Source organism: Nelumbo lutea, chromosome 5 (assembly GCF_056320005.1).
Source record: "Nelumbo lutea isolate HS-2025 chromosome 5, American lotus-T2T, whole genome shotgun sequence".
Classification (NCBI taxonomy): Eukaryota; Viridiplantae; Streptophyta; class Magnoliopsida; order Proteales; family Nelumbonaceae; genus Nelumbo; species Nelumbo lutea.
This window is the reverse complement of record NC_142688.1, coordinates 73,096,413-73,123,954: the sequence shown is the minus strand read 5'-3', so window position 1 is coordinate 73,123,954 and position 27,542 is coordinate 73,096,413. Positions and strand designations below refer to the sequence as shown.

The following is a 27,542-nucleotide window of genomic DNA, read 5'->3' as shown; positions in this document are numbered from 1 at the left end:
AGGGGAAGAATCATGTTGAGATATACTAGAGCAACACTTCTTTGGATGGTTTTGAAAGAGAGATGCAAGGATATTCAAGGGACATGAGAGTGGTAAGGAGACACTAATTAAATGTATAATTAGGTTGTTTCAAAAAGAGTAGCATAGTTAGGGTGAATATGGAAGAAGGGGGAGTTAAAGAGTATGCAAATATATTTGGGTGTAATGTTGCTCAGTGGCCTCTCAGTTATTTAGGGCTGCCTCTTGGTGCCAATCCAAATATACCCTCCAGCTTGAGGGGGAGTGTTAGAGAAGGGTATTTTAGTCTTCTTCTTCTTCTTCTTCTTCTTCTTCTTCTCTCTTCTCTTCTTTTCACTTCTTCTTCTTCTTTCTTCCTTCTCTCTCTTCTCTTCTCTGTTTGGCTGAACACTTTCAACCTCATTGATGGCCTTCCAACGAGAAGCTCGAGTTGCCCTTGCCAATGCTCTAACATCCCGGTCGTTATCGAAGAGCCCATGAATGCTTACTACCACCTTTGCCCATAACTTGTCCTAGTCTTGTGACATTTTCCATGGCCATTTCCCCATGAGAGCTAAGCTTCTTCTCTGTATATTACCTAAACCCAACCTCCCTACATTCTTACCTCTATTAACCACTTCCCGACTAATCCTATGATCCCGCTATCTTCTTTGCTCACACCCACCGGAACCTTAAAAACTGACATATAATAGACAGGTAGGTTGGAGAGGGTCGATCTAATCAAGGTAATTCTGCCCCCTAGGATAAATACCCTTTTTTCCAATTAGAAAGCCTCTTACAAAACCTCTAACCACCGGATCCCAGAACCTTGCTTCTTTTGGAAAAAGGGGTATTTATCCTGGGGGCAGAATTACCTTGATTAGATCGACCCTCTCCAACCTACCTGTCTATTATATGTCAGTTTTTAATGTTCCGGTGGGTGTGAGTGGTGTGTCTGGAAGCGTGTCATTAAACACTCCGGAATGCCAGTTTAAACATTTATAATTTTTACCGTTTCTCAAACAACTAATAACGTAGTAAATGGGTGAGAACGGGTCGTATCCACAGGGAAGCAAGTGAAAAATTAATATACACTTAGATCCGGACAAGAGAATGCAATCGGGAATGGTAGAAAGTACGAAAATAAAATCTATTATTACTGAAATTAAATGTTTCGAATTTAAACATGCCGATAAATAAAAATTAGAATTTAATAAAGTATGGGAATCATCAAAGGAAAGAAAAAAAATAAATAAAAAAAATGATCCAGAATCCGGATCCGGTGGCGGTAGCTGTAGATCGGCCAGATAGCTTGCAGAAACCCCTCCTGACAAGAACCGAGCATCTGCTCTTTCTACAACCCTCGAACCCCTCGAGACACCTTAGCCTTTAACCGAACGAATTCAGATCTGCAAAATAGAGAAACGAACAAGAATTAAATCTAAAAGATTGCATAAATAAAAATAAGAAAAAAGAAAATAAAGAAAAGAAAAGAATGGTTGATCCGATCCAGTGGCGGTAGTTTTAGAATGGTTGAACAGCTTGCAGGAACCCCTCCTAACAAGATCTGGGCATCCTCCCCTTCTACAACCCTTGAACTCCTCAAGAAACCTTAGCCTTGTTAACTGGGTGAATTGGGCAACCCCTTCTATAGGGCCCCTGGGGCCCTTTTTATAGAGAATGGTGGAAACAACTGCAAATAGGGAGAAAGATGGGGGGTGACAACTAGAATTTAGCGAAGTTAGGGATGCCCTAGGGTTTCTAATGGATGGCTAAGATGGCTTTGGAGTGACTCTATGGCTGAAAATGGAAGGAGATGGCACCCAATATTATGTATGGCTGAGATTTGAGCTCCCAGAAATGGAGGGTGTAGATTAGAACATCTAGGGTTGAAGGGTTAAGATTAAAAGAATAGGTGGTGCCCTAGATTGAATGGTTGGGATATAAGATGGAGGGAGTGGCTAAGATTTGAAGGTGAGGGGCTGAATGGTGAGGATTAGGTGGCGCCCTAGGGTTTAAAAGTTATAAAGGAGAGCCCTATAATGAGTGGTTGAGATTAAAAGAGGTGGAGGGTGGAGATTAAATACCTAGGGGCAGCTAGGGTTTGCTAAGAGTGAAAAGATTAGGTTAAAAAGGCTCCCTAGGGTTTGCTAAGGAGAGGAGAGCATGGTAATACAGTAGGATGGGGCACCAACTGGGTTTAGTAGATAGGAGGCGCCCTCCCGTTTTCATTTCTTTACAAAAACACCCCCTCTCTCAGTTGGTCTTCACACTAGCTTCCCAAAAACTGCACTTCGGCGTAGAAAACTTCTCAGTTTTCTACATGATTTGCATAGAGACCCTCAGAGGTCACATAATTTATTTTAACTGGGAAAATGGTACACTTTGACTACTCTAAGGTCGAAAATACCCCTGAATTGATGCCCTTAAGGCATCAAAATGCAGGGTTATCAGTGAGCAAAGAAGATAGAGGGATCTAGGATCAGTCGGGAAGTGGTTAGTAGAGGTAAGAATGTAGGGGGGTTGGGTTTAGGTAATATACGGAGAAAAAACTTGGCTCTCATGGGGAAATGGCCATGGAGAATGTCACAAGACTAGGACAAGTTATGGGCAAAGGTGGTAGTAAGGATTCATGGGCTCTTGGGTAATGACTGGGATGCTAGAGCATTGGCAAGGGCAACTTGAACTTCTCCTTGGAAGGCCATCAATGCGGTGAAAGTGTTCAATCGAATAGAGAAGAGAAGAGAGAGAAGAAAGAAGAAGAAGAAAAGAGAAGAGAAGAGAGAATCGACTCTAAAACTCCCCCTCAAGCTGGAGAATATACATCATACAATCCCAACTTGTTACATATCTAGCTCACTCTCCTTGAACTCAACCCTTTTGTGAATAGATCTACCCATTGATCACCTGTTCTCACATGCTTTGTCTTTATCACACCATTGATGATCTTTTCCCTTACATAGTAACAATCTACCTCTATGTGTTTAGTTCTCTCATGGAAAACTAGGTTGGATGTGAATAGCAGCCTGATTGTCACAATATAGCTTAATGGGTTTGCTTACTGAGAACCCGTTTTCCTGCAATAGATTCTTCAACCACGCTAGTTTACATGCAGTGTGTGCCATGGCCTTGTATTCTGCTTCTGCACTGCTTCTTGCTCTTCCAAGTCACAAGATTTCCTCCAAGAAAGGTGCAATAACCTGCGGTGGATCTTCTGTCTGATACAGATCCAGCCTATTCTACGTCAGTGTATCCAACTATTTCAAGATTACCCCTTGGCTTATACAGTAACCCACGACCTGGGGATTCAGCACTCGGTTTCTCCTCCCGTACATGTTTCACTTTCTTCTTGGCCTTTAGAAACACTTCCACCGACTTGGCCCACGGAACATAATTTTCACCGTTGAGTTTGATGGATGTCATTTGTACACTTAAAAAATCAGGGGATATCATCACACTCGATTTCTGGTCACCACTTGAATCACCCACCGACGCCATCACTCTATGAAGCTGGTCACAAAAAAAAGATTTCAGCTACTTCACTACTATCCTTCTACTTCCACACCAACACACTTAAAGTCACCACTAGCTTGCCCTAGGATGCATTTGGCCACTTCGAACACCATTGATCTGCACACTGGCAGATTTAAAAACACCCAGAATCCCCCTTGAAACTGCTCATTAGAGGGTCAGACCACAACCACTACACCCACTCGACCACCACAGCTGTCACATATAGTGGCAGCAGTCCACACAGACAAAACCTTGGATTTCTTGTTCACTCGAACTGCTGTAGTTGTCTACTGTCACCAAGAACTCTGGGTTTCTTCACAGTCCTCTAACCCAGATTTCTCACACCATAAAAAAGAGTTGCTGCAGAACCCTTACTGTTGTGAAACCTTAGGTATTGCCGCAGAAATAGAAACCCTACTGTCATGAACCTCTAGATGTTGCCGTAGAGATCTGGGTTTCTTCTTCTCTAACCCAGATTTCTTATGCCCAGAAAAAAAACAAGAAAATAAAGAAAGAGAAGATAGAAGGTTGCAGCCGGCTTCTAATACTGGCGCTCTGATACCATGAAAGTGTTCAGCCGAACAGAGAAGAGAAGAAGAAGAAGAAGAAGAAGAAGAAGAAGAAGAAGGGGAGAAAGTGTCAAACTGGGTAGTCTATTCGTCTAACCCAGTTGACTATATACTTTGCATTTGAAAACATAAGATACAAAAGACTGAAATGCCCCTGCATGTGAGGAGACATACAGCCAACATAATACATAAAGGGGAAAGACTAAAATACCCTTCTCTAACTGACTCTAACAGAGGTATTACCTTTGTTCTTGCCTTTTATCAAATACAATCCTTGTAGTGGTAATCGTTCCAAATTTTGGGAACATCTGTGGTTGTGGTCTTCCCCTTTGAATGAACAGTTCCCCTCACTTTTTGCACTCACTTGCTTTAAAAATGAACCTATTTCCAAATTCTTGGTTCCTTTAACTTCGAGTAATGGCTTTAATTGGGTTGGGACTTGGGATTTTGAAGGGGCATAAGAGACACTAAACTTTAGAATGTGGTAACCCTACTTGAATTGTTCTAAGAAGTTTTCCTTGACCCTTCCAAGAATGATAACTGGATTTGGACTTGTACTCCTTTTGGTTCCTTTTCTTGTGCTTCCTTTCTCCAAGCGCTGTCTCAACCTTTTTATAGCTCTTTGCCTCCCTTTCCTACTAAGGAGATATGGTGCAAGCCTATCCCACCTAGAGTTGGAGCCTTTTGTTGGGAAGCTGTTTATGGAAAGATTAATACTTGTTACTTGATTCAAAGAAAATGACCAAAGTAGTGCTTATCTCCTCATTTGTGTACTCTATGTAAGTCTAATGGTGAGAGTTGCTATCACTTGTGTCTTGCTCCTTTACTACTTCTATATGGGAAGGGTCTTTTTCCTTGTTTGGATGTAGGTGGAATCCTCCATTGGATGTTCAAAGCCTATATGCACCATCTTCCCTTGCATGACCAAATAAAAGGGAACGATCTATATGGAGAAGCTTGAGGGCTGTAACAGTATGGACAGTTTGGGAAGAACGAAATTCTAGAATTTTTCTAGAAAAAGAGAGAAGGAAAGAAGATGTAAGGGACACAATATTGATTAGAGCAATACGTTGGCTGAAGTCCATAGATACCTTTTCAAATGTATCAACGGACGATTTGCTTAGGAAATGGAAGGAAGTGGCTGAATCTTCATTTCCTAAGACTGCTTCTAGTTACCAGTGGTATCCACCAGAAAGAGGCTGTATCAAACTTACCTTTGATGGTAGCAGTATGGGATACCTTGGAAGATCAAGTATAGGTGGAGTATTCAGAGATGGGGAAGGCAAGATAATTGCTCTTTATTCTGGTCCAGCTGGGGAAGGAGACTCCCTAAGAGCAGAAGCTTTAGTCTTGATGGAGGGTGTACAAAGGGTGAAAGAACTAAACATTAGAAAGTTGATTATTGAGGGAGATTCAAAATTGGTAATGAGTTGGATACAAAGTGAAGAGACGAAGATGTGAAATTATAGCAATTAAAAGAAGAAATTGAGGTGGTTGACAGGAGAATTTTGTCTCTCACTGTCTTTTTACCATTTACACTTTTTACTTGTATGCTCTGTACAATCATCTTATGTTTATTTAATAAAATTTTGGTGTTATTGGTAAAAAATGTATAATTAGGGTGGCACATTGGGTTGAATCAATGCATGATTTTTTAAAACCTTTCTCAATAGGGGTGCATCCAGAGTCTTATGTGATAGGTGACTACCACTTCAGCTAAAAGGAACATTCTATAAAATAGTTGTGTGGCCAACCATATTTTATGGAGCAGAGTGTTGGGCAGTTAAGAAATTGCATGTCCAAAAAATGAGTGGTAGAAATGTGTATGCTTAGGATGATGAGTGGTAAAACTGCAAAGGATAGGGTCAGAAATGAAGACATATGAAGGAACCTAGGAGTAGTTCCAATAGGTGGTAAATGAGAGAAAGTAGACTGAAGTGTTTTAGGCACATGCATGGAAGATCATCTAGCACACCTGTTAAAAGAAGTTATCTATTACAAATTGAAGGGACTACAAGAGGTAGGGGTAGACTGAAAATGACATTGGTGGAAGTAGTAAGAAATGGTTTAAAAGCCCATAATTTGACAATGGATATGGTACTGAATAGAACGGAATGATGAAACACGATTCATGTAGCCAACCCCATATAGTTGGGACAAGGCTTATGTGATGATGAAGAGCCTTTAGAGATGAAGAGGGTCATGGAATAGCTTGTTCACAGGCCCAATTGGAGATGTGAACTCTCTAAGGGCAGAGTTTATGGAGATCATTCAGGGAGTGCAGAGGGCAAGTGAGTGGAACTTGAGAAAATTAATCATAGAAGGTGATTCCAAGGTGGTGATTGGGGTTCCATTGCTATTGGAACAAATTTAAGAAGTTCAGGTGGCTGATTAGAAGCATACAAGTGAAAATTCAATTGGTACCAAGGTCAGCTAATAGCATGGCTCATTCACTAGCCAGAAATGGGGTATATAGGGAATAGGTTTTTTGGGCTCAGTTGTGAAAGGAGATTCATGTGGAGAGAGAGTATGTTCTATGCTCTCTTCAAGTTGCATGTAAAATTTGTACATCTTGTTTATAATAAAAAAAGTTTCTTCTATTCACCAAAAAAGTAAAAAAACTCATTTTTTTTGATCAGCAGAAAATGATGCTCGTTGTCCAAATTTGAATTTGAATTCGAGCTGGATAAGGGTGATTTGAATTCAATTTGTTAATAATTGGTTTGATTTGGCTGATAAAAAAACATAATTGGTTTAATTTGACTGTTTATGTTTCCATTTACTTAAAGTTTAATATAATTTGTTAGTAAAATTGGTTTATAATGTCCTATTTTTACTAAAGAGTTGTAGGTTAGAGTTTTAGAAAAGTTATTTTCAAGTATTAATGTCCTACATGAATCGTGTTTCACTATTCCATTCTATTCAGTACCATATTCATTGTCAAATTATGTGCGCTTAAACCATTTCTTACTACTTCTACCCATGTCATTTTCAGTCTACCCCTACCTCTTGTAGTCCCTTCAATTTGTAATAGATAACTTCATTTAACAGGTGCTGTAGATGATCTTCCATGCATGTGTCTAAAACACTTCAGTCTACTTTCTCTCATTTATCATTTATTGGAGCTACTCCTAGGTTTCTTCGTATGACTTCATTTCTGACCCTATCCTTTGCAGTTTTACCACTCATCGATCTAAGCATACACATTTCTGCCCCACATTTTTTGGACATGCTATTTCTTAACTTCCCAGCACTCAGCTCCATTAAATATAGTTCCTCCTGCTCCATAAATTGGTTTATAATGTCCTATTTTTACTAAAGAGTTGTTAGAGTTTCATAAATATTATTTTCAAGTATTTTTTGACAATCTGCCATATCTATTTTTCTGTGTTTTTTCCTTTCTTGTACAATTCTTTGGATTGTTTCTAAATAGTCCCCATACACATGGTTGCTGATCTTCCTTAGTTTTTGCAAGCAGTCACTCATGTTTATAAAAGCTGATGTCTATATGCAGACCTTGGAATTTTGTAAAAGCTTTTCTTGGCCTTTCTATAGCAGTATACCTGCTGGAATTTTTATTCCCTATCCCCATATGCCACCAAACAGAATGGAATGGTGAAACAGGATTCATGTTGCCTGACAATGGTGTCTATATAGTTGGGATAAGGCTTAGATGATGATGATGATCCATCTCCATATGGACTTTCCAGTTTTTGTGTTTTCCCTGACAATGGTGACAATCTTACAATAAAACACTTAGGGTTAGTGATTTAAAAGGTGTGTGCCTAGGCGCATTTTAGGTGTACACCTTGGCGTAACACTTTTAATAGGTGCACTAGGCTGCACCTGATGTGCCTTGCACCTCAGACCAGGCGTGCACCTTTTGAAATTTTTATGCTTTTTTGCTTTCTTTGAACCTAGTGGTTGGGCCGGAGGCTCTTCCCCCGGACCTCCGGCCACACCCGTCGAGGCAAGCCCAAACAAATTCATATTAGGGTCTTAAATTCTTAATTCTCACACAAAAAGTGATGATTTTATAATTTGAATTGCCATTTAAGAAGATATTTTTTTTTTAGGATGAATGAAGGATGTTGTTCATTCATTAGCTAATGGAAATCATTAGCAAATAGGATGAATGAATGAAAAACTTAAGTTGTCATGTGACATGGATCGAATATGGGTATGGAGCACCCATTCTCTTAAGAAGATGATGTGCTTATCCAGTATGGATTAAATCCTGTTCCAAATCTGATTTGAATTAGCTTCTAATAGGATTATGAGAGTGATCTATATAAGGGGGTAAGAGGGAGAGAGTGAACCATCCGTCCACTCTCTTGCTCTCTTTTTCTTCTCCCTATGCACCCAAAAACCCTAGTTTGAACTGGCTTTGGTAGGGGCTGATTTTCATCAGTTCTCTGCTGTGTTTTTGGAAGAAAAACATTGGAGGATACCAGTTTCACATAGTGGCACTGGTCCAAGTAAGTTGGGATTCGGTTTTGCTGAAATGGTGTTGCTGAATCGGCTTCACACACACAACTTCACCATCTTCAGTTGGATGCCGATTTGGGTCTAATATTGGGCTTGAACTACCACTCTAGGAGCTGCATTCTTTGGACGCCGTATCAGGTAATGTTTAGTTCTAAATATGGGTTCCAAATCTGGTCCTGTTCAATGCAATATCGATCTAGAAATTTAGATTTCAAAATACTGAGAAACCGGTTAATGGGTTGGGTTAGATTATTTTATTTTATTTTTTAATTTGGCCAGCAACTATAACAAGTTTGGCCACATTAAATCAAGTTTCTAGCTTTTCCAACTGGTACTTCCTTGATTGAATTGATAGAATCAAATCACCAATGAAAGAGGATGGAGGCTAGTGTTACTTTGAACGAGAGTGTTTTTGGACGGCTAAGTTTGTTGAAAAGGAGTTTAGTGGGCCGATTTGTTAATTCGAACCTAGACGAAGAAGTTGTTGTGAAGGAGTGGGTGATCGTAGTATGGAGACCATCTAACTCCTTTTAAGTAAGGAAAATGGATATTGGTTTTCTCCTGTTCATTTTCTATAACGAGGAGGTGTACAAAACCATGACTCGTGAAGAATCTTAGGTCCGTTCCCCTGAACTGAGGATTGGGACTGACGAGTCAGGTGTGGATAAACATTTACTGCATTCCTCTACACGCGTGGTGTTTCCAGACGTTTGAAGCATTGGGAGAAACTTGTGGGAGATTTAGGGTTGTCGATCCTAGAATGAGCTCTTGGAAGAATCTGGTTAGCACACATATTTTGGTAGAAGTGGAAGAAGTGAATCTTGTACCTTGATCTTTGTTTGTTTGGTTCGCTAGAGAACTTTTCGATATGAGACTCATTGTTGAGGGATCATATCCGTTAAGGTAGGTGGAGAATATGGGAGTTTGGAGAAAGTCGAGAGAGAAAATTTATTTGGTTTTGGCAGAAAAGAAGCAATAGTCGAATGGTTAGCTTAATTGGGTCAGCCTAGAGGTTGAAGATGAGGGTACGTTGGGATTTTTGGAAGAATTCTTCACTAATGGGAGTGGTAAGTAGACTTGTTCATGGGCCGGGTGGCCCGATGGGCCGACCCGGCCCTCGGACGGGCTTGAACATGTTTATAGGCCCGCGGGCTTAAACTTGAGCCAAAAAGCCCGGCCCGCAATAAATTCAAACCGGGCTCGGGTTTTGTCAAAATAGCCCAGCCTGACCTAAAATTAGACTTAAAAAGGGTTATGTGATTATGTCCATTTGAATAAATTTTTTGATTTAAGAATGTAAAACAGTGTTTTAAAATGTAAAAGAAAGGGAAAAAACCATCTTGTAGGCCCATTATTCATTTAAATAGGAAAAAAAACCATATGAATTTTTAATTCTAATTTGAATAGGGAAAATTGTAATTTTTTTATTTGGTCGGGCTTCGGGCTTTTTATCAAGGCCGGGCTCGGGCTCGGGCCCGGGCCCAAATTATAGGCCCGTTGGTCGGGCCGGGCTCGGGCTCGGGCTCGGGCCCGGGCCTAGCGTATTTCCATTAATGATGAGTAAAAGCCCGGCCCGACCCATGAACGGGTCTAGTGGTAAGGTGGCCTCAACCCTTGCGGTGGCAGTTGGAATTCGAAGAATTAAGAGGGGATTAATACGAGGGCCGACCCCAAGATAGGTCCTCAACCCTTAGATCTTTTTGTGGTCGGTTTGGAAGATGGAAGGGTGAGACACGTGGAGAGACAGAAGTTTAATTGTGTGGAGCTGGGGAAGGAATTCAAGTCGGTTGCAATTAAAGGACTGGGAGAGTTGGGTGCCCACCCCGAGGTGGGTCTTGAGAATGTTGAAGTGGCAAGTACAATGCCGAAGCAACTATAGGTGGGGTCCGAATACCTAGTGCTGACCTTGTAGGGGGTCCAACTCGTTGTAAGCCGAGGCTTGGAAGAGAGGGGGGCCCAATTATTTTGATCTCAGTGGATGCTGCACCACTCCAAGATGTGGGTCCAGGTAGGAAGGATGGTGGTTTTGAGAAATTAGGTTAACATGACTCAACATTTGGGCATGAAGATCTTTTTATGGACTCTAACCCATGTCTATCGTCATCCTGTCTCATCTAGTCAATTCGTCTGAAATTGTTGTGCCCAGAAGGAGACTTGAGTGAAGCTAAGATTTTGAATACTGGCTTCTTTGATAGCAAGAAATAGTCGGTATAGGAGAGGTAAAGTGGACAAGAGGTTGATCTTAGGGCCTAGTAGATCAAATTTTAGAAAGTGCAGGATGTTTGGAAGGTATATATCGTTAGAGGCTGGAAAGAGAAGGGAGGAGAGATGTGTTTGGGAGATCACCAGGTATGATAAATGTGGCAAGAAGAGTTTTGTTGGGGGAGCGGGGGATAGTATCTTTGATGATCAGTCTACTTTCGTGGAGAGTGGCGATAGCTATTGCTCACATGCCAATAGTGAGCCTACAGTGATTTTCTTCCCTTGTAAGTCTAGGATTGTGGATGCAGTTTCTCAAGAATCTGGTTATGAAATTGGAATCCCAACTTCTTTGGGTACTGAGGAGTTTATCCCAAAGGGGTCTAGGAGGTTGGAGGAGTATTTGAAAGAATATGGGAAAGGACATACCATTTCCATTGTTGAATATGAAGCTGAAAATGTGACCTGAGAAGAGGAGACTACAGATGGTGGCGGGAATGTTGGCGGTAAGGAAGAGAGTCGTATTGATGACAATTTTTGCTTTAAGGAGGTGATGGTCAGGGGGGCTGGGTGTAGACTTGGGTCGAAGAAGCAACACAGAGGAGAAGGAGAAGGAGACACCTTTAGAGGCGACTGTCAAAAATTAGGTAGTTCAAGAAATCATAATTTCGCGCATGTGACGAAAATCTTTTCCAGGTTGAAGCTTGGTCTGGTAGGAACAGGCCCTACAAAGAATTATAAATGGGTCTATAGGAGAAAAGGTGCGTAAGGTATTGTGTCAATTGGAATTGATCATAAGGGTCAATGATGCAGGGTCAATTTTTGGATTCCCAATTGGGAAAGGAACAACAAGAAGACAAGGTGAGTGTTCAGTCCTGATATTGAAGAGAATTTGTTGTCACAAATCGGCAACGATAATGATGATGATTCCGGCTGCGTGCCTCTCCGGAAATTAGTGGAAAGAGAGGTCACAATTGGTAAGAGTTTGGGTTTATTTTTTTGGGGTGGTGTGGAGTTTGCTAGAAGGGCCTTTGAGGAGTTTGAGAGGAGGAAAAGGGATGAGAAGTTGAATAGAAAAGTTTGGTTGGAAGGAGGCAGAGATTGGGATGAGGATGATTCAGGGCAGGAAGATGCAATCATGGATGAAGATTGAGACTTTGTCTGTTTCATGAGCTGAGGATTTTGGATTAGGTGTTTATCTGGTGGCTACCTCAGTTTCAAGGGATTTCTCCGGCTGAGTTAGGTTTGTTGAGTCTTTAGGCCTTTCATCTGTGTAATTTTGGGTGCTGCGAGTCTCTTTTGGGTGATTCCTTATCATCTTTCTATTGTATTTCCTTTTCTTTAATGAATTTTCTCTTTATTCTTGAAAAAAAATCAATGCAACAGACCTCAACAAAAAGCCCTATACAAACTCTATCTTTCTTGATTTTTCAGAAGAAATCTTATAGAAATACTGAAGCAGCAGCAAACAGCCATGATTTGTATCAATGCAACAGAACTCACCAAATTGCCTTATATGAATTGTTGTGTCTCCTTGAGTCCAAACTCTATCTTTCTTGATTTTTCAGAAGGAATCTTAAAAAGATACTGAAGCAGCAGCAAACAGCCATGCTATCTGCATCAAGGTTCTTTTGAAATCATCCTTGATCAAACCTGGGCCTGGGGGTTTTTCCTGTTGGGGGTATCAGCCATCTATATGGTCTACTGATGTCATCTGATGGCAATGATAACATCAGCACATTGTTGAGTGTGTAGTTGTCTATGAAGACTTGGATCTCCGCTCTAATTACCAGTTTGAGGGTTGTATTAATTAAAAAGCTTGATTAAAGAAGATGAAGAATAAAGAGGAACAAAGAAAAGAGTCTTAGAGAGAGCATAAAATATGGTCTACTAGCCCTTCTCATTAGTATTTATAATAGATGGTGCAATTACATGATTACCCTGACACAAACCCAACAACTAATCTAGGTTTTGCCATAATATCTCCAATAATTTGACTTCAGATGCTGTAAATCAGTATTGTTCTTCATGCTTTGCCTATCTTAACCCAGAATATTTCTTGACTTCTTGTTGTCCTAGATCCTTGCGATTCCAGCCATCCCATTAACTATGTCTGCTGGTCTTCTTTTCGGCACTGTTATTGGAACTATCATTGTCTCCATCAGTGGAACGGTAAGATGGTTTTTCTTTCAAACTTAATATAGCAAATTGAACAAGAGGTGCTCATATTTGTGTTTTCACCATATCAGGTAGCAGCAACTGTTGCATTTCTTATTGCCAGATATTTTGCTCGTGAGCGTATTCTTAAAATGGTCAAGGGAAATAAGAAATTTCTAGCCATTGACAAAGCTATTGGGGAGAATGGTTTCAGAGTTGTCACACTTCTTCGTCTGAGCCCTTTGCTTCCATTTTCTCTTGGAAACTATTTGTATGGGCTGACTTCAGTGAAGTTCATCCCATATGTGTTAGGAAGGTCTGTTTATTTTATTGCTATTTGTTTCTTTCCTATAATCTCTGTTAGTTGGATGTTCATGATTTTTATGCTTTATTCTGTTTGGTAGGCAAGATGGGTTAGGCAAAAGCTAAACATTCCTAGTTAAAAGATGAAAAATTATATTTAAATACATAGAATAGATGATACCTACATCTTTTGGTATCCTCTTAAATTGAATGAGGGTGAGAGCAAAGTAGTTCATGTTGTATACTCTTCCACTTTATTGCTTTTTTATAACCCATGTAGTGATCTGACAAATTGTAGTCCACAGGCCACATCTAAGTTAGGACAGTTTGTCAATGTTGACCCTACACATACTTAATCAAAATGTTAACATCTAGTGGTAAAGGAAATGACATTGCAAGTATTCTAATACATACACCTACATTTATTGGTGCAGTTGGCTAGGGATGCTTCCAGGGACTTGGGCTTATGTTTGTGCTGGTGCATTTGGACGTGCAATCATTGTAAGTCAGTTACAAATTTCTCATAATTTCTGATAATGAAATGACCCTGTTTTTTTAATCCTATTAGTAATGTACCTTGACATTTGATTGACAATAATAACATCAATGGCTGCTTACAAGACCTGTCGGCATTCTTTTAACTTATCAATAAAGTTATTAATAGGTGGAAACCCAAGGGAACATACTTTTTGGAGTCCAATCTTAGGGAGATATTTAAAAAAGTTGTCTGTGTGGAAAAAAAACTACCTATTTCTAGGGGGTAGACTTAATCTCATAAACTTGACTTTGCCCAATCTTCTCATTTGTTTTCTCTTGGTTTTCAGAATTCTGTCAGCAATGACAAATAAGTTGGAGAAATTTATGTGGGGATTTTCTGTGGGAGCTGGGGGAGAGGAAAACAATGACCATATAGTGGAGCATGAATTGAGAAGATAGATGAGAAGAATGTAGCTTTATTGGGGAAATGGCTGCTGGGGTTTCTAATTGAGAAAGAAAATTTATGGCATAAAGTGGTGACTAGCATTCATTGACTCATGGGAAACTATTGGGATGCTGGGTTATTCTCTAGGGTCACGAGGGCCTCTCCTTTGAAGGTAATTTCTAAAATCCTTGCAACTCCTTAATGATATAAGTTATGATGTTTATCCTGGTAACTGTGTGAGGTAATCTCTAAATTTGTAGTTCCTTTCCAGTTTGGAATGGGTTTAGTTGGGACTTGTGTTTCAGGTGGGGGTATTTGTGACTCAGAACTTCAAACTGTCACTAATTTGTTGCATTTGTTGGGCATTATGTTTTTGGGCCCTTCCAGACCGGATTGTAGGATTTAGGTCTTTCATCCCTTTGGGGTCTTTCTCTTGTGCTTCCTTCTTTAGAGTGTTGTACTTTCCTTCGTCTTCCTTGCACCCATTCCTATTAGAGAAATTTGGTGTCATCCAATTCCTCCCAAGATTAGAGCTTTTTGTTGGGAGGTATTCTATGGAAAGATTAATACCTTTGATACTCTCCAAAAAAGAAGGCCTTTTTGCTGTTTTCCTTTGAACTGGTGTGTTCTTTGCAAGGCTTGTACCTACTCCTTCCGATTTTCTAATCTCCGGTTCATTTATTTTTGCTGTTTGGGAGTGGTTCTTTTCTTTGTTTGGGTGTAGGTGGGATTTTTCAAGCACCACGGTTGGACTTTTTGCTTTTTCAACTTTTAGATGGCGGAATAAAAGAGGAAAGGTGATGTAGAGAATGACAAGGGCAGCAATAGTTTGGACAACTTGGGAAGAAAGAAATGCAAGAATTTTTAGGAAAGAGAAGCGATATTTGAGTGTATTACAGTTAGGTTAGCACATTGGATCAAAGCGATGGACCACTTTTCATCATTTTCCTTTGATTGCATTTTTAGGAAATGGAAAGAAGTGGCAGAATCTAAAGGTGAGAAAGAAGCAACTCCAAAATATTGGTCACCACCTGGAGAAGGTTATATGAAATTAAATTTTGATGGGAGTATCAGGGAAATGCAAGCCTTTCAGGTGTTGGGGGAGTATTTAGGGATGAAGGTGTTGTGAACTTGTGATAACATTGTATTCTGGACCAGTTGGAGAAGGGGATTCTCTAAGAGCAGAAACCATGGCTGCATTGTATGAAATACAGAAGGCAAGAGAGTTAAACATCAACAAGATGATCATAGAGGGCAGTTCAAAAGTGATGGTTGGATGGTAAGATGGTTACAGAACAATGGGGAAATATTTGAGTGTGTTCAGTTAGGGTAACACACTGGCTGTCTTGCTGAACTCCAAGAGTCTTTGGTAGTTGTATTTTGCTGTTTGTAGTTGGGGTGGGGGCCCTGTTGGGGTGTTGGCCTTTTTTTCACGGGCCCTGTTATATTAGTGCGTGAATTGCTTCAAAATTTTTACTTAAAAAAAAAAGAAAGGTTCAAGTGGTGAACCGGGGATATGAAAGTGCAGGTTCAATGGGTGCAGAGATCAACCAATAATATTGCTGATGCTTTAGCAAACCAAAAGGAACTTGGGAATCAGTTTTTCTGGGCTGTTTTCTAATTTGAACAAAAGGGGGAGAGATATTTCTGTGCTCTCCACTGTTTGTATAATTCATTGTACATTCTGTTTATAATTAATGAATTAATGACCTTTTGGTTGTTTATAAAAGAAAAGAGAGAAAACATTAAAGTTATTAATAGTTACTGATAAAGAAGGCCATGTTGACACATCTTTATAGATCAATAAGAAATAAAAAACAGCTAATTCCTACTTGAGATTCTGAGGCTTACTTATTCTGACTTCAATAACATAGAAACTTACTACTAATATTACTAGGTATACTCACAATCTAACCGCAAAAGTAGTAATTTCTGATTTTACCATAAATAGTAATTTAATGAAAATTGTTATAAATAGTAATTATAGGAATTACTATAAATACTAATTCCAAAAGTTATTATAAATGGTAATTCCGTTCTTTAATAAGAATAGCACACTTTGAGAAGATAGTAATTCAACTCTATTTCTAAAAATCTAACAAACTAGAAAATGAATTAAAGAAATAAGAAATATTAAAATGCAAATCACCCAAAAATTAGAAAATTTCTGCTAGTTTAAGGACTTAAAGTATGGAAAACCTTTCTTTTTCTATAGTTTCTTTCCTTGCTGCCATGTTTGCATCGGTAGCATATTTTTAATTTGGCCTTAACTTGTCTGTGCTTTGGATGAATGATTTAATATTTAATGTTCAATGAAGAAATGATGTTGGACAGGTAGGGTTCATGCAGCTTTCAGATTTGGTAGAGAGGTTTGTAGCATGAAATGAAGACAATTGGGTGATGATGAAAAATAGAGATGGAAGCAAGTAGACTGATTGCTGTCTTCCAAAGAATGAGGAGATTAGAAAGAAAAAGACTCATGCTGTTAGATTTCACTTAGAAAAAGAAACAAGTATTAGAAAAAAAAAAGGAGCGTGGATACAACCAGAACTCAGTAAACTAAACTTTTATTTTCACTTTCTCCAAGGACCAATTTTCAGCTTCTTAAATTCTGAACATGCGTAATACTGATAAAAAAAAAAAAATTCTGAACATGCGTAATCTTACCAACCTTTTCCCAACTGCAGTTTAGGGTTGGTAATTTGTTGGGCATTATCCTTAGTACGGTCATCCAGTTTATATAGGTAAGTTGGTTTTCCTCGTGCCTTCTCTGAGATTTAATTCCTTGATTTTTCAGCAAGATGAATCCGACATCAATTTATTTGGAGGCAACAGTCAGTTACTGACACTTGGTCTTGGACTTTTGGCAACAGCACTGGCTGCAGCATATGTGACACAGCTTGCGAAGGTAACCTTCATTTTTATGGGCATGTTCTTCATGGTTGTTTATAACCATTATTTCCCTTATTTATATGGTAGCAAAATGGATCTCTACCATGGCATAGATCATTTCTTTGAACTAAATATGTATCCAGAGTCCTACTTGGTGAGTCAAACAATATGATTTGTGGAAATGTATATATTACCAAAGCCCAGACTGGAATTTCTAACTTATCAAGTAGAATCTGCTCATGGGCTGTGCAATTGTTCCAGACATAATCCTAACTTTACCCTTTGAATGCCTTTTTTGGATAAGATTTGAATACCTTTTTTTTTTTTGTAAATTTGTGCCACAACTCACTTGGGTCTACCTTATTTTTAATTTTTAATATCACCAGTTCTTAGTAAATATCACATGGGGTCCACCAGCCACCCACTTTTGAAAACGCAACCAAGGAAGAACTAGTGGGGGTTTTACTTTACGTCAATTTTGTTTTTGATCAATTTTACTTTACCCTTTTTTGATCAATAACAGAAGAATTTCATTAATTATGGAAACAAGTACAAAGATGCACCACGGAGAGAGATAAGCTTTCATATTAACTCAACCTTAAAAAGTTGATCCCTTCCCACCCCTTGCTCAGACAAAACATCAGAAAAAGCATTATTGATGAAAAAAAAAAAAGCATCAGCAAAAGCATTTGCACTTCTTTTTACCAACTGCAGCTTAACTTCCATTTTTTATGTAATATGCTTAAACTTTTTTTTTTATCATTAAAAAAATTCCACCAACCAATCTCCTTTTCTTTGTAGTCAGATTGCTACTAACTTTGAGTCCCCTTCTATGATCAACCTACTGATGTTCAACTCCTTAGCCTTTTGAATTCCTCCCACTACTGCCATGATTTCATCCCTCAATGAATCACCCATGCTTATTGGGCCCAAGTAGAAAGCAATAATTCTTCCCTCCTCATTCCGGAACACCTCTCCAATGCCTAAAGGGCCCGGATTCCCCTCACTCAAAGTTCAACTTGAGAAACCCATAAAGAGGTGGGAGCCAAGTCATTCTGATGAAAACTTTTGAAAGAGAGGAATCGGCTACCTCTTTCCACTTTCTAAGCAAGTCATCAGTAGAAACACCTCCAAAACTGCTCAAATTCTTTACCCATTGGATCACTCTTATGCTAATGGTCTCAATTATTGCTTCACTACTCCTTTCCTTATTTGGGACGACTCTTTGGTTCCTTTCTTCCCAGACCGTCCAGCACACAGCCGCCCTTGTACACCTCCATTGAATTCACCCCCTTATCTTCCTCCTGTTAACAAAGGAAGACTCGAACAAGCTTCACCATTTGCCTCACAAAGGATACACCAGTTGGGGGGAAAGGCACCAATTTTGTCTCTTTCTTTGAAGGAGTGTTGATTCTTTCCAAGAAAACCTCAAAACAAAAATACTAACCCTAGGGGCAATAGGTATGTCCCAAACCTCCTTAACCAGAAATGGCATTAAAGAACTGTCTGAGGTTTGGATTAGGGCTGAAAAGAATGAAGCACAAGAAAAAGACCAGAAGAAGCTAGGCACCAAACCTACTGTCCAACTCAGAAGGGTTCAAGAACACCCTATCCAAGCACTTTAATAAGACAGAAACATTGCTACATTCAGCATCTCTGAGCCCCCTTCTAAACCCCAGATTCCATGCGAAACTTGGACTCAAGCTAGAAGGCTGCAAAGAAGGAAAACACACTCATCCTTAAAGTTAGACAAATTATAAAGAGATGGAAATTGTTCCTTTCAATGGAGAATTACCCAACCACACATGTTCCCAAAACAGATCATTCTCTCAAGATTCATGGTTGAGAATATGCAAACATGTTTCTATTTCAATGTGAAAAAGTAGTGTATCTAATTCTCCTATGTTTTTTCCTCTCTCTTTATTTATTTATTTTTTTGAAAGGTAAAGATAAAATTCATTAAAAGAAAAAGAGAAGACATAAGGAAAGGTGACAAGAAATCACCTGAGAGAAGAGACAGACACCAAACAACTTACACCCAGAGAAACTGGAATACAAAAACATTCAAAACAAAGAGACAAAAGCTCCATATCTGGCCACCTTGACCCATCTCCACGAACTCTGACACTACTTAGAATCCAGACATCAAACTCCCTAATCCTCATCAAGCATTTCCTCTTGCCCATCATCATCTTTATCCCACTTTTCTCGTCCTTCCCCAGATGCCACTCTCTTCAACCTCTCTTCCTTCCTCTTCCTCTCAAACTCTTCAAGTGCTTTCTTAGCAAACTCCTCGTCTCCCCAAACAAAACAAGCCAAGACTTTTACCAATCTCGACTTCTTTGTCAATCAATTTTGTAGTAGTTACTCTTCCAGGCCTCTCCTCCTGATATCCATAACATCTATATGGAGCTCTCACTTCAGAGTTGATGCCAGTTCCATTGTCTTTTTCAAGCTGATGAATCCCCACCCGTGAATCCGAATTGTCACGAGCCCGAGAGTCCACGCCCCAGCCTCTTCGATTGTTGGTACTATTGGTTCCCCCCGCTCCTTTTATAAACTGTTTTGTAGGTCTTGCCCTAGCCAAACCAAATTTCATCTGAGAAAATACCTTGGTTATGTGAACAATGTGCGTATTCCTAGTTCCACGAGACTTCTTGGGAGCCACTTCAAACGAAGTATCTGTATCACCCTCTTCTGTCCTCCTTCCTAAATCCACACCTAATTTTCCAACCACCACTTCCTCAAAAGTCCTATTATTAACAACAGAGCACTCCACCTGGGAAGAAACATAGCCAACACTTGGGAAGAAACAGGTCTGACTCCTCTCTCTCATGTAAACAATCCGACCAATATATGATGTCATTTTTTTATAGATAGTATAGGATTTGTCATTTGAATAAGTCAACTCTGCGATTAAAGATGTAAATTTGCCTGACTTATTTGAAAACAAGTCAGACATAGGATCTGGGAAGTCCTTAATGAGTTGACTTGTGGACATGTGTTTACTCACAAATCATACCAAATATGTGGTCTCCATGCAACACTGTTGGGAGCACATCAATATGTTGAGGCCATTTGATTTATAGATCTCAGGTACATGTGTAGTTTCTCAACCTAAACTTTTGCAGGTCAGATGATTTTCCCATTCTATAAACTATTTAACTTTGAGAATCATTTATCATTGCATCCCATGTAATGCATTTGTTTGATTGCATAGGATTGTCCAACAAGGACCTCATTGACTGAATAATCCAGATCCCTTATAATTTATAAATGGGTCATGTAACATTATTCCATGTTATAATTTTTTTGATAAATGACTAGTATTTTGTTAATGAGAATAGATACAATGATAACAATATAGATATAGTCAATACATGCTTCCCAAAGAGAGATGTGAGGTGCGTCCTCTCTTAAACAGCAAAAAAAAAAAAAAAACAATTACAACCACACCCAATACAGTTGTGCCCTAGAAACCCCTCAGCAAAAGCATCGACTGTCCTCACCCACTAGATTCTCAAGGTCTTGTTCCTTGTCAGCCATTTAAATTTCTTCATCTCGTTCTTGTAACCCCAAATTACAGCTTCTGGTTCCTTTAACCACCCTTGCCACCTTAGAATCCCCTTCTATTATCAACCAAATGCAGTTTCTCTTCCAGCCCACTAGTCTTCTTGCACACTTCTCTAAAATTGGGCACCAAAACCTAAGTCATAGGGAAATTAGTGGTAGAGCACTCCAAACAGGCTGCTATCAATAAAAAAGTATACTTCCTCCAAATTAATTCCTACAACACTTCTCCAAATTGATTTTTAAATTTGAAAACTGTGCAAACATCTTGGTCAAACCTTTCAGATTAGTTACCTTTCTTATGTCGTTTCCTTCACAGAAGAAAATTATGTCATCTGCAAATTGCAGGTGGGTCACTGTGACACTCTCCCTCCCTACTCTCCAAACCTAAAATCCTCATCCCAATCAGCTTTGAGAATTAATCTGCTAAGCACATTTGCTACAAGCATAAAAAGGGGATAGGGGGTCACCTTGTCTTAGACCTCTTGAAGCTGGGAGAAAAATCTTTAAGCACCCCTTTTACCAAATCAGAGTAATGACAAAATTGTAAACAAGCATTTATCCAATTGTACCATCTCTCTCCAAAACCCTTTACAACTTCCCAACAATCCTAATAGAAAGCCATGGTAGAACCATCTGGTCTAGGAGCCTTGTTTCTACCATTGAGAAGATGACTCTCTTTATTTCCTCTTAAAATTTCTTTCTAAACAACTAGCTGCTTCAGCATCCAATATGGGCCTTCTAAAAATGGCCACCCAATCGAGTCCGACCACACTTTCCCTATCATTTAAGTGTCTTCTAAAAATGGCCTTCACAAGTTCAAATGTTCCACGAAGATTCTAGCTATATCCCCTTGGTCAGAAAATGCCTCCCCCATTAGCCTTTGGTTTGTCAACATAATTTTTGCACCTTCTCTTTCATTGGCCAAATAGTGGAAAAACTTTATATTGCCATCCCCTTCCTTGATCCATTTTTGTCTTGATTTCTGCCTGCAATTGATTTCTTCTCCACTTCTTCCAACTCCTTCAACTTCCAACATAGGCCTCTCTCCTCATCATTCAAATTCATCTGAGTCTCCTCATCTAATTCCTCGACTCTATTCATTAAATTTAGTTTACTCTCTTCTAATATTCCAAAGTGTTCCCTATTCCATTGCATAAGTTAAGAGTGTTTTTAAGTTCTCACATGTAGCCGACTTACTTAGGGCATACTTGTCTTTGTACTCTCTTTTATTTATGAGTATATAATCTTATGAAAGGGGCAGCCAGACCTAATTCTGAGCTTCTCCCCATTCTCTTCTATCACTCATCTCTCTTTCTTAGCTGAAACCTTTTCTCCTCTTTCTTTTCTTCTTTCTTTTTTTTTTTTTTATAGTTTTTATATCAAAACAGGTTGTCCAAACCTTTCTACTAACAGGAGTGGTAACATCTTCAACATTTGTTGTTTTCATTCCTGGCTTACCCCTTTTTGGTGAGCCAATGCATTTCTGTTGGTGAGTTTTTGGAACACAATGACCGTACATCTTGTGGACATTTAGAATTTGGGAATTGTTCCTCTTCAATGCGGGTACAATCTGGTCAACTTCAGTTTTTGGATCTACTTTGTTTCCTACTTCCTTATCTAACCTCACTATAACCCCTATTTCTGACTGTTCATGTTCTTCAACAGTGATACGTTTGGCACACTCTACATCCTCTTCAAGGAAAAGTTGCTGTATGAAAGCTTTCCTATGCCTATGTCTAGCTTCCAATTCAAGTTTATGCTGCCCATACTTGAAGAATCAGAGAAAACCGAATCACTTCTTGCTTCCAGATCACCCACCGTTCAGTTCAAAAAGTTCTTTCACCATAGTTTTCTTGCTTCTTGGGTTACATTTTTCCGGTGAGGCCGGCTCCTTGCATTGCAATGCCCTTAGCTTGGCTAGGACTTGTCGAAGAGGAACTTGATGGATGGTACTTTGTCCATTGTCAATCTTTTTGTCCCACTCACATGCTCCTTAAGAGAATCACATGACCTCTCAATAGTAGGAGGCCCACTGATGCAGTATGGGATTCATACCAACAGAGTAAGCATTTACAAAGTTGGTTTTTGAAGACCCATCTTAGTACATATAGGGGGAGGATGATGCAGTACAGAAGGAAGCTAATAAGTTCTATGCAAGTTGGAACCACTACAAGACATGTAAGAAGTAGAGATGACAGATCAACCCAACTTAGTAAATATTTACCAAGTTATCATCATCGCAAAATCTCTATTTTAGTTCATAATTATCAAGTTAAGCGTGACAACGAGATTTCCAAATTTGTATTCAATTAGAATTTTCTTTTTTGAAGAGATTATGTAGGATTATAATGAGTGTTTTATTAGATTAGGAAACTTCTTTGTAGGAGGCATAAGGGTGTAAGTCTAAATAAAGAATAGCTAGGGAAATTGTAGGAGAGTTTTATGTTGATTTTCTCTTAAGTATTCAGTGAAGAGTTGTTCTTCCTGTTTATTTCGGCTTTTGCTCTTTGCTTTGAAGTTTCTTTAAACGTTGTTTGTTTCCGTATTGTGTCATTTGGTCTCAGAACTCATGTTTGATCCTTCTTTGAATTATGGTTCCTAAGAAGACATAAGTGGCTCACATAATAGATTAGAAACTCAACAACAAAATATGAAAAGAGGTGGTAGAGTTGAGAAGACAAGTCAAGGCACTTGCTCGAGATCGCTACGTTCTCATTCCAAAACATGGAATAGTGGCTCTAATGCAAGTTTCTCAACTCGTTTCTTTTCATCCTCAAGGCAAACATCTAGGTTGGCTGTAGTTGTGAGTGGTGGTTAGAAACAGTGGAAAACAGTTTCAGTATTGAGTTTCCAAAGTTTCAGGGATGTTTCTCTACTTGGCAAGAAACCAAACTGGCTATAGTAAGTGGTGAACAAAAGCTATGGGGAACAAATCTCAAGTTTGAGTTTTCGGATTTCATGGAGGTATAGCTCCAAATAAATTGATGGACTGGAGTTCTATGGAGGAATTAACAATTCCAAAATCTGAAGGTAAAATCAAATCTTATGACTTTGTTGATTGCTTTAGGCCCCGTTTGGTTCGTAGGAATAGGGGTTTGGAATCAGAATCAGAATGGGCTATTCTGATTCCAACTATTTGGTTGGGAGGAATCGGAATCCCATTCCCATTCCTACTGGAATGGCATTCCCCCATTTGAGGGAATAGCCATTCCCTACCCTTCCCTTGGGAATGAAATTTATTCTTGCTGATTCTAATTCTCTTTCTAATTTCCTGTCTGAACCAAATAGACTATGGGAATAGACCATTCCGGTTCCGAATCCAACTACGAACCAAATAGTCTCTTAATATTGTTAAGGATTGTAATGAAAATCTTGTGTGGCCATTCTCCTCAACAACATTTGTTGAAGAGAAACTTGTTGATTGGAGCCAAGGTTCAAAGTATTGATACGTATCGGCCCGTATCGGCCGATATGTATCGTATCAAGAGCTTCCTGATAAGCCCCTATAGAGGGTGTATCAGGGTTTTGACCGGTTCAGGGGGTGGACAGACCTTAAACCGGCTCCTCTGAATCAGATGTGAAAAAAACTAAAAGAAAAACTGTCGATACTGCCCACTATGCCTTTTCAGGCGTATCGATATTTTGAACCTTAATTTGAACAAATCTCCAATCTATGATGAAGAATCCATTGCTCAAGAAGAATATGTTATCCTTCATCATGATTTTCAGGAGGATGGAGACTATTTATCATACTAGAGGTTTTGATAGCATTGTCTTCATACAAGTCTACGAGGATCCATATTGGCCAACATTTTTGCAAAATTCAGAATGGTCAGTGAGGGGAGAACTAAATCATTTGAAGGAAATGTGTTTCAAAAGTTAAGAGATGTAATGAAGACATTCCAATTCGTATTGGAGGGTTACACCACCATCTATTTATCAGAAAGTTGGAAAAAAGGAAGCACAACAGAAGCACGATACGAAATGTTGGAGGACACTCACATGATAGTATGAATCTGATGACGTATTCTCTCCAACCTGGAGAGGATGATGTAGTACGGGATTCGCACCAACTGAGTAAACATTTACAAAGTTGGTTTTCGAAGACCCATCTTAGTACATATAGGGGGAGGATGATGTAGTACAGAAGGAAGCTAATAAGTTTTATGCAAGTTAGGACCACTACAAGACATGTAAGAAGTAGAGATGATGGCACCGGTCTAACTTAGTAAATATACCTTGTTAGCATCATTCGGAATTTCTATCTTAGTTCATATTTACCAAGTTAAGTGTTATAGTGAGATTTCTAAATTTGTATTCAATTAGGACTTTCTCTTTTGAAGAGATTTAGTAGGATTATAATAAAAGTGTTTTATTAGATTCAAAAACTTCTTTGTAGGAGGCACAAGGGTGTGAAAAAGTTTGCAGTACGGAAACAAACCACGTCCAGAGAAGCTTCAAGGATAAAAGCAAAAGCTGAAATAAACAGGAAGAAGAATTCTTCACTGAATAGTTAAGAGAAAATCAACATAGAATTCCCTTACTATTGTCCTAGATACTCTTTATATAGACTTCTTCACACCCTTATGCCTCTTACAAGGAATTTCCTAATCTATCTTGAACACTTCTTAGAATCCTACTAAAACTCCTAAAAAAGAAAGTCCTAATTGATCACAGATTTGGAAATCATGCTGTAACGCTAACTTGGTAAATACGAACTAAGATTGAAACTCTGCGATGGTGCCTTGGTAAAAACGAACTAAGATGGGTTGTTGAAGCCAACTTAGTAATGATTTACTCAGTTCGTTTGAATCCCTTACTGCATCATCCTCCCCGGGTTGGAGAGAATTCGACCTCGGATTCAGGTTACCATTTTAGAGGCCGCTAACATGTTGCACTTTCACCATGGTTCTTTGTTTCTGATCCTCTGATATATATTAGTGGTGTAATCCTCCAATACGAATTGGAATATCTTCACCTTATATCTTATATTTTGAATCTCCTACACTTCATGTAAGATGGTTCTTCCTTTAATTATCGTTTTGAATATTGCAAAAGTGCTTGCCAATAAGGATCTTCGTTTGTTTGTATGAAGACTATGTAATTATAACCCCCATGATGGTGGTATTATCTCCATCATCTTGAAAATCATGATGAAGGATAACTTACTCCTCCTGAGCAATGGGTTCTTCATCCTATATTGGAGGTTTGGCCCAATCAACATGTTGTTCTTCAACATATGTTGTTGACGAAAATGGCCACACAAGATTTTCGTTACAATCCTCAACAATATTAATGCATTCAACAAAGTCATAAGATATGATTTTACCTTCAAACTTTGAAATTGCTAACTCCTCCATGGAATTCCAGTCCCTGAATTCATTTGAGGTTATACCTCCATTAAACTTCGGGAATTCAAACTTAAGATCTGTTTCCATCGCTTCTGTTCACCACTTGCAAAGTTGCAATTATAGCCAGTTTGGCTGCATGCTAAGTAGAGAAACCTCTATGAAACTTTGGGATCTCAATATTGAAACCCGTTTCCCATTGTTTCTGTTCACCATCCACAACTACAGCCGACTTGAATGCTTTCTTTGATGATGAAAAAGTAACAAGCAGAGACACTTGCATTGGTGTTTCCGTCCCCTCATAGCAATTTCAACTCTTGAGCGAGTGCATCGACTTGTCTTCTCAACTCTAACACTTCTTGTGTTTTGTTGTTGAGTTCTTGCTCCATGATGTGAGCCACTTGTTTCATTTTAGGATCCATAATCCAAAGAAGGATCAAACATGAGCTCTGATACCAAATGGCATAGTACGGAAACAAACCACGTTTAGAGAAGCTTCAAAGAAGTTGAAAACAGTCCTCTTGAAGTATAGGACTGCTTGAGATTAGATGCAAAACCAGAAAAATGAACAAGAGAAGATTAAGAAGTTGAGAGAGAGAGAGAGAGCTGGCGGCAATGAGAGTTAGAGAGTGAGAGGTTCGAACTAAACCTCCCTCTAACACTCTAAACATTTTATTAAGTTAATCTTTGAAATATTACAGAGAGGCCCTTGAGTGGGCAAGAAATTACAAAAACAAAACATTACAGAGTATGGACCTAGAATAAGGCCCATTATAGAGGGAAGCATAAACATAACATGAAATGACAGTCTATGGGCCATTCGGCCCATCTCCTCTACACTCCCCCTCAAGCTGAGCATAGATGTTAATCATGCCCAGTTTGCCAGTGTCACGTTGAAGCCTTGCCTTGGAAATACCCTTGGTGAGGAAATCTGCCAATTGTCCTTCCGAAGTAATGAATGGAAGACACTTCACCGGAAGAGACTCTTTCTCGAATAAAGTGTCTATCAACCTCAATATGTTTGGTTCTATCATGTTGTACTGGGTTGTGAGCAATGTTGATGGCAGCCTGATTATCACAGTAGAACATCATGGGTTTGTCATGATCAATCCCAAGTTCGTCCATTAAGGACCTTAGCCACAACAATTCCGAGACTCCATGTGCCATGGCTCTATACTCTGCTTCTGCGGAGGATCAGGCCACAACTGACTGTTTCTTACTCCTCCAAGAGACAACATTACCAACCACCAGACTGCAATACCCTGAAGTAGATCTTCTATCATCAATATTTCCAGCCCAATCAGCATCAGTATAGGCTTCAAGTTTCAGATGACCATGCTTGGTAAATAGAATTTCTTTTCCCGGAGAGCCTTTCAGATAACACAAAATCCGTTCTGCTACTGCCATATGAGTATCTCTAGGAGCATGCATGAACTGGCTAATACAACTGACAACATACACAATATCTGGCCTAGTCATGCATAGGTACAGAAGCTTCCCAAGAAGTTTCTGAAAGACCCCTTTGTCTTCCAACAATGTTCCATCCGAAGCTAAAAGTTTGTGATTCATATCAATGGGAGT

At 39.2% G+C, this 27,542-nt stretch overlaps 1 protein-coding gene across 3 annotated transcripts in view; it reads left to right on the top strand.

The window, feature by feature from the left end:
• The window catches only part of LOC148852897 (SNARE associated Golgi protein family), a 61,410-nt gene that overhangs the window by 22,432 nt on the left and 11,436 nt on the right, over nucleotides 1–27,542 (top strand). The window contains exons 3-6 of one of the 3 annotated variants that reach the window (XM_088944629.1): nucleotides 12,846–12,938; nucleotides 13,016–13,239; nucleotides 13,661–13,727; nucleotides 16,946–17,056. In XM_088944629.1, coding sequence (XP_088800755.1) covers nucleotides 12,846–12,938; nucleotides 13,016–13,239; nucleotides 13,661–13,727; nucleotides 16,946–17,056 — 495 coding nt within the window. Of the gene's footprint in view, nucleotides 1–12,845; nucleotides 12,939–13,015; nucleotides 13,240–13,660; nucleotides 13,728–14,050; nucleotides 14,321–16,835; nucleotides 16,908–16,945; nucleotides 17,057–27,542 lie in introns of those variants that run through there. The other 2 variants (XM_088944630.1, XM_088944631.1) reach the window with 2 other exon arrangements.